This window comes from Dasypus novemcinctus, chromosome 6 (genome assembly GCF_030445035.2).
Source record: "Dasypus novemcinctus isolate mDasNov1 chromosome 6, mDasNov1.1.hap2, whole genome shotgun sequence".
NCBI lineage: Eukaryota > Metazoa > Chordata > Mammalia > Cingulata > Dasypodidae > Dasypus > Dasypus novemcinctus.
The window spans coordinates 76,729,463-76,737,564 of NC_080678.1; the positions used below are offsets into that span (position 1 = coordinate 76,729,463).

An 8,102-nucleotide genomic window follows, 5' to 3' on the forward strand; every position below is an offset into this window, starting at 1 on the left:
GGAAGGGGAGAGAAATAAATAAGATAAATCTTTTAAAAAAAAAAAAGAATCATGGGAGAAACACATTCTTATCAGCTCTATGTCATCTTTAATCAATTCTCCTAAAAAAGTCTTGATTTTTACAATAAAAGCCAGACTATATTAGATATGCATAGGTATAAATCTGCCCAGATTAATGAGTCTATTCTTTTCCTTGTTAAACTTATACTGAGAATACCTTGGAATAACAGGGAGAGATAGATTTTTTGTTTCCTCTTCCTAGGTACTCCCTTTAATTATCAGTCACCATAACATGCCTCAATAACAAAGAAAACTGAGTGTTATGTTTACTTTTAAATTTTAAAATATTAAATATTCTAGAGCCTAGTAGAAAGCATTTTTAAATTAACAAGTAATTTATGAATACACACTCTTTGGAAAATGTTCTATCATTACAGGGTAAAAAGTGAAGGCCCTTTTACCTTCTTTCCCCCAAGATAATAGGTTATATCCTTCTAGACCCTTTTCTACACAGTGACATACATATTCATATATATATATATATATATATATGTTTTTTTTTCTTTTTAGTATATTTTTTATTTATTTTTAAAAGATACATAGATCACACAAAATGTTACATTAAAAAATAAAGAGGCAAGCCAATGTGGCTCAGCTGAGAGAGCATCTGCCTACCACGTGGGAGGTCCAGGGTTCAAACCCAGGGGCCTCCTGACCCATGTGGTGAGCTGGCCCACAGGCAGTGCTGATCCACATGGGGAGTGCCGTGCCACACAGGGGTGTCCCCCGTGTAGGGGAGGCCCTCGCATGGGGGTGCACCCCGTAGGGAGAGCAGCCCAGCGCGAGGAGAGTGCAGCCTGCCCAGAAGTGGCACCGCACGCACAGAGAGCTGGTGCAGCAAGATGATGCAACAGGGCAAGACACAGATTCCAGGTGCCACTGACAAGACTGCAGGTAGACAAAGAGGAGTACGCAGTGAGTGGACACAGAAAGCAGACAACTGGGGAAGGGGAAGGGGAGAGAAATAAAAGTAAATAAATCTTTTTTAAAAATCATCTTGTAGAAGACTTTTTTTTATGAAGAATTTTTTTAAAGACTTATTTATTTCTCTCCCTTCTTCCCCCACCCCGGTTGTCTGTTCTCTGTGTCTATTTGCTGCGTCTTCTTTGTCTGCTTCTGTTGTTGTTAGCGGCACTTGAATCTGTGTTTCTTTTTGTTGTGTCATCTTGTGTCAGCTCTCCCTGTGGGTGGCGCCATTCCTGGGCAGGCTGCACTTTCTTTCGCGCTGGGCGGCTCTCCTTACGAGGCGTACTCCTTGTGCGTGGGGCTCCCCAGCACGGGGACACCCCTGCGTGGCACGGCACTCCTTGCGCGCATCAGCACTGTGCATGGGCCAGCTCCACGCGGGTAGAAGACTCTTAACGACATAAGAAATTTTATATATTTCTGTGAGAAAAGGTAAGCTACAAGCATTATATGTAATATAAATCTATGTTTTACCTCAAAAGGATTATGTAACATATATGTATAGATGTAGAGAATGATGATAACAATAGTCAAAAGTTATTGTGACTCACTCTGTGTCAGGCATTATTCTAAGCACTTTACATGTAGTATGTCATTCAATCCCCACAACTCTTTGAGGTGGGTACTATTATTATTTCCATATTTGCAGATTAGGCAACTGAGACAGAGAAGTTAAGTAATTTTCCCAGTGTTACACACCTAGTAAGTGGAAGAGCCAGGATTTGAATCTAGGCAGTCTGACTCCAAACACATATCCAAATACACATATAAGTATATACACATATATGTTTGTACTTATACATACATAGATATTGAAAACATGCATAAATAAATGACATGCATATGTTCCACTCCCAAAAGTTAAGCATTTTGATTAACATCTTTTTCTTTGCTTCTTCTTTGTACTCGACATTTTCTAGTTTGAACATGAATTAATTTTAGAACTTAAATTTTAAAACGGAAAAACACATCTCAGGAAGCAGATTTGGCTCAACTGATAGAGTGTCCACCTACCACATAGGAGGTCCAGGGTTCAAACCCAGGGCCTCCTGGCCCATGCGTGTTGAGCTGGCCCATGCGCAGTGCTGATGTGCACAAGGAATGCTATGCCACGCAGGGGTGTCCCCCGCATAGGGGAGCCCCATGCACAAGGAGTGCACCCCGCAAGGAGAGCCGCCCCATGCAAAAAAAAGTGCAGCCTGCCCAGGAGTGGTGCCACACACACGGAGAGCTGGCACAGCAAGATGAGGCAATAAAAAAGAGACACAGATTCCCGGTGCCGCTGACAAGACTGCAGGCAGACACAGAAGAAGACACAGCAAATGGATACAGAGAGCAGACAATGGGGGGGGGGGTGCGCCAGGGGAGAGAAATAAATAAAAAATAAATATTTTTTTTAAAAATCTCTCCTCCCAGAGGTGGATGAGAATTGTGGTTGATGGTACAAATGCACGACTGTCCTTCTTGTTAGCTAGAATGGATGTATGTCACTATTGCAGGGTGGTAGGAATGTGGAAAAGCATGGGAAAAATACAATTGGTATGACCTATGGACTGTGGTTAACAGCAATACTGTAATATTCTCGCATCAATGCTAAAGATGGGTGGCGGACTTGGCCCAGTGGTTAGGGCGTCCGTCTACCACATGGGAGGTCCGCAGTTCAAACCCCGGGCCTCCTTGACCCATGTGCAGCTTGCCCATGTGCAGTGCTGATGCACGCAAGGAGTGCCGTGCCACACTGGGGTGTCCCCCACATAGGGGAGCCCCATGCACAAGGAGTGTGCCCCGTGAGGAGAGCCGCCCTGCCCAGTAATGGTGCCGCACACACGAAGAGCTGACACAGCAAGATGATGCAACAAAAGAAACACAGATTCCTGTGCCGCTGACAACAACAGAAGCGGACAAAGAAGACGCAGCAAATAGACACAGAGAACAGACAACCAGGGTGGGATGGGGGAGGGGAGAGAATTTTTTTTTTTTAATGCTAAAGATGTACTGTGATAATGGGAAGGTATGGAAAAAAATGTGCCAAATGTACACTGTGGACCATGGCTGGTGGTAATGATCTGACAATATTATCTCATAACCTGTAACAAATGTACCCCCACAGTGTGGTGTGTTAGCAAAGGGGATTTGTATGGGAATTCTACACATGTGCACGACTGTTTTGTAAATTCACAACTTCTGTAATAAAAATATATTTAAAGAGACAAAACAACGAACACGTCTCTCCTGTAACCTATTAGCACAATAACTTATTCTGTGCAAGAAAATACAATGTACAGTGGGATTCCCTCTTCCATGGGTCTGCTCCAACTTTCCCTAGCCACACAAATTTTGCCTTCTGTCTAAATTATGACCCTCTAGTAAGATTCTATCAAATCCCATTTCTTCTCTGAAGTCTTTTCAGATGTTCTTTCTTTAGTTCCTGTTGCACTTATAGACTACCACAAAGCATTGTACTGAATTGTTCTCAAATTGTTTCCTGTGTATTCACTTTGGCTCCTCAACTGGATGGCAAGTCCTTAGACATTGGCAGCACATCTCACCCTTTCTATATGTTTTGCTTTGTTTCTTCCTGCATCACTTTTAGTACTGGAACCAAGTTAAGTAAGAATTTAGTAAAATTTTCATTATAGACTGACAGGTGTTCTCCAAGTAACATGAGTAGTTTCATAGGAGCTTTCTGAAAATTGTGGTTTACTCATTAAAGAGAGAGAACTGACTTCAAGTCTGGAAATTTATATGCCACAGAATATGCTTCGGAAAAGAGAAGACTCGTTTTAATAAATGGGCTAATTAGTATCTCTCACTTCCATTCATTTATTTTGAAACTGGATTTTTTCCTACAAAACTCCAGAATATTAGTAACATCTCCATAATAAAATCCATGAGAGATTATTTCTACGTCATTCTAATCAAATAATAAGCAATTTAAAAATGAGTTATAGAAACAATTTTAGATGCAAAATAAACAACGGTATTGGATTATAGTAAATAAAATACAGTAACTATCCACTAATCCATAGCTATAGAAATGAATATTGGATAAATAAACAAATGTAGGAGAGGGGAGAGTTTTTCTTTAAAGAAGAACTTCAATTAATAAATGTAAAAGTAATGAGGAAAACAGAAAGTCTCCACTAGGCAAATATCATAGTAATAACAGTTGGAGTCAAGATCCACCAAAGGATGTTAAAATCAGTTGCAGGATAGTCTCAAAGTATCTCCCCCAAAATATTTACTAATTACGAAAGGAAAAATAGTGACTCTACAGTGGAAAAACCTGGCAGATACCACCTTAGCTAAGGGATCAAAGTCAATAAGACACATCAACATCATGTGCCCGATATGACACCCTGAGAAAGGCACAGCATCACTTCTGTGGTATTCTTTCCAAAAATACATGACCTCAATTTACTCATGAGAAAACATCAGACAGACCTAAATTGATGGTCATTCTATAAAATAATTGACCAGTACTCTTAAAAACTGTGAAAGTCATAAAAGACAAATTTAGAATGAGAAACTGTCATATTGGAAGAGACTAAGGGGACCTAACAACTAAATGGAATATGGGATTCTGGCTTGGCTCATGGAACAACAAAAAGTATGTTAGTTTGAAAAAAAAAAAATTAGAATATGACCTATAGTTTTGCTCAGGGTTGGACAAACTCTGGCCCACAGCCTGTTTTTAAATAGTTTTATTGGAACACAGTCATAGTCATTCAGTTATATATTACCTATGGCTGTATTCTCACAATGGCAAAAATGAATAGTTGTGACAAAGACCATAAGGCCTGCAAAGCCTAAAAATTGTATTATCTCAGGACCAGGACTAAGATGAGGCAAGCAGGGCCCTTGGGATGCAAAATTTAATGAGGCATTTTCTCAGGTTTCTGCATTTGCACACCCCTGAGAGTAAGTGCCTCCTTGTATTTTGCATCCTACACGTCCGCCTTGTTTCACCCTAGGCCTGGCCCAGCCTGTCTGGCCCTTTACAGAAAATGTTTGCTGACCCCTGGATAAGTTAACATCATTCCAATGTTAATTACTGGTTTTGTTAATTGTACTATGATTAGGTATGATGTATTATTACTAAGGGAAGCTGGGTGAAGGGTATACACGAAATCTCTGTACTATTTTTGCAACCATTCTTTAAGTAAAAAATTATTTAAAAATAAAACATTTCTAAAAAGAACATAAGCTACAGGATATGACCAGTTCTAAGCGCAAGTAACACTGTGAAAACACAACCACAAGCACAAAAATGAGAAACAACTTGCTCTAAATCCAGAGCAATGAAGAAAGAGGAGTAGGGAGAAAAAAAATGGATGTTTCCATTTATCCAGCATTGTGTTCAGTGTTCAAGTCCAACATGTTTACATGAAGTTTTCTTGTCAATGCTTCACAAATACTGACCAAAAATCAAAAAAGGCCCAAGCCAGGGAGAATGACTTATATCCCTAGTGTGTGGTGTCAGCATTAGTGAAGGCTTTAGAGGGTTTTATAGCCTGTGCTTTTGTGTAAAATGTGATACAGGAAGATATGGCTGACTGACTTGTGATCAAACTGATAAATTCATTTAAAATGGGTCTCTTTGTTTTCTTCTCAATAGCATGGAAAACCTCCCGTGGTTTATGTATGCCATGTATATAAAGGAGGGAATTAGTTTCTTTGCTTATAGACATGATTGTTGTTTCAGTTTGTGAAGGATGATTTTTTCAAAAACTCCTGAGAAGAAAAAACTTCTCAGTAATATGTCCAGAAAAAGGAGTGCTAAGACAATGCTTTCATTTTCCGTTTAATATAAGCCACAATATATGCAAAGAAGTACAATTTAACTGGTAGCCATGAAATGAAAGTGTTATAAACTATATAAAAAAACAATGGGATCGGTTTTGTGAATTTATCCAGAACTAATCCTTCTTCTTTGTAGACCAAAAAGATAGTAACATAACTACAAAAGACTGATTAACTGGTCAAGATATTTATTATGGAGAGAGAACTATCTTTATAACATAGCATGAAAATATTTTAAGTTGAAAATTTAAAACTTATCAAGTTAAATTATTTTCCTTTGACTTTAAATAGTTCCTTTAAGAATTATTTGGCAACAATATAATCCAAGTATGAATTACAGAAGTATAAAATGGTAACAACCTTTCTCACCTGCTATAAGCAAATCACCACCAAAGAAAACAAGAGCAGCATATTATTCTAGAGCAGAAATATGCAACTAAAAAAGCATTAAAACCTGTTCTTTTTTTTTAACTTCAAGTTATATAATATACCTTCTTCATTGTGATGAAGATAGAAATTTTAATCCTGTGTGTCTAATATTGCAACCAAGTCTCTAAACAAAACTGAGTTAATTTTATTCCTGAACTCATGCCTTTCTGAAACAAGGATAAACATTGAAATATTTTACTTTAAATATTAATAATTATATTTTAATAATAAATAAGGCATTTAATAATAAAATATTGAGTTCTCATATTTCATGTTCATCTCACCAGTATTTAAAATATTGAAAAACTGAAACTAAACTAAATGTTTAACAATAAGAGAGTAATTCAAGTGTGGTACAACAATAAAATGAAATATTATGCAACCGTTAAAATATGTATGGGAAGAGTGCTTAATAGCACGGAGTGGGGGGTGACGGGTATATGGGAACCTCATATTTTTTAAATGTAACATTAAAAAAATAAATAAAGACCAAAAAAATAGCACAGAGAAATGATTGTTATAATGTTAATGTGTAAAAAGCAGGGATCAAAAGTATATATATATATATTTTTTTAAAGTATATCTAATATTCTCTCAAACATGTCTCAAAAAATATATAGGAAAAGGCTGGAGATGAATATGTAAAAATATTCATAGTATAACCCCTTGAGTGGTAAAATTATAAGTGAGTTTTCCATACTTTAAAAATGTTCTACAACCTAGTTGTTTGAGAAAGCATTCCAACAAAATGATTCCATTACAGATCAAGTAAACAACTACAGAGGTTTTCACATTTTGTTTCAGAAGCTACACTTTTAAGAAGTAATTTCTACCATATAATTTAAGATAATAACATAAAAGGATGTTTCTTGGTTCCCAATTTAACTGCTCACATAAAAATACATATTTAATATTTAAAATCATAATTGCTAGAAAATTATATTTCATTTTAATTATGGTGCCAGTTACCATAATAAAGATAAAGCCTATCTATACCATGAAACACAGCCAATAGCAATTATGATAAAATTTCAGGTAGGAAATAGAGTATATGGCCATGTGCCAGAATACACATATTTAATCAGAAACATTTATAAAATTACAATAAGACATTATTTAAGTATAGGGCTCAACAGACATTTAAATCCTTACCTTTCTCTGAGCCAAAAGTGCTTTAAAATAATACAAGATTAGGTTTTTAGGCAGTATGATTAAAAATTCGAAGTTTAAAACCTTTTATGAAAACTTGAAATACTTTTGTGTAAAATAAAAGCAGTATTAACCACTGTCTTACCGAAGAAAGTTCATCACATCCCAGTAAAATGTAGTAATCTTCACTATCTTCTGACTTGTAATTCAGTATTGCATCCATTTGGACTACTGAACTAGCTTTTCTTCCCTCTGAATCAAGAGGCACAATGAGCTGCAAATGAGCAGGAAAAGCCTTTTTAAATCTGATTTTCAGCAGCACGTTCCCAACGGCAATAAGCAGATTTCAGGCTGGCCACAGTCAATACACCCAGATGTCATCCCAGCCCTTTGTAAACTCAACCTTTCATTGGCTGTTTACAGATGAGAAAAGAATATACCACGTGCCTAACTCTTGCAGAGCTGTCTGGGATCTGTAGTTTAAATTTCTATAGTGATGCAAATGAACCATTTCTCTTATGGGTTAATAAAGAAGGACTGCCCATTTTTATAATCTCCCAAATTAACCTTCTTTCCAGCTCTTACATCTTTTTATCTTTTTCTTTTAAGAGAGAGAAGAAAATTTGAAGCAATATGGTAAAATCTTAACGTTTGTTAAATATGAGTAATGGATAATTTTCTAAGTAGAAAGAAAA

General features: G+C 36.8%; 1 protein-coding gene across 1 annotated transcript in view; it reads right to left on the bottom strand.

Moving 5' to 3' along the window:
• Window positions 1-7,801, bottom strand: part of DNAJC12 (DnaJ heat shock protein family (Hsp40) member C12) — a 42,482-nt gene extending 34,681 nt beyond the window's left edge. Inside the window, exon 1 of the mRNA XM_004470506.4 lies at window positions 7,553-7,801. Within this exon, the coding sequence (XP_004470563.1) occupies window positions 7,553-7,630 (78 nt within the window). The 5' untranslated portion in view covers window positions 7,631-7,801. The remainder of the gene's footprint in view (window positions 1-7,552) is intronic.
• Between the last annotated feature and the right edge of the window lie 301 nt (window positions 7,802-8,102).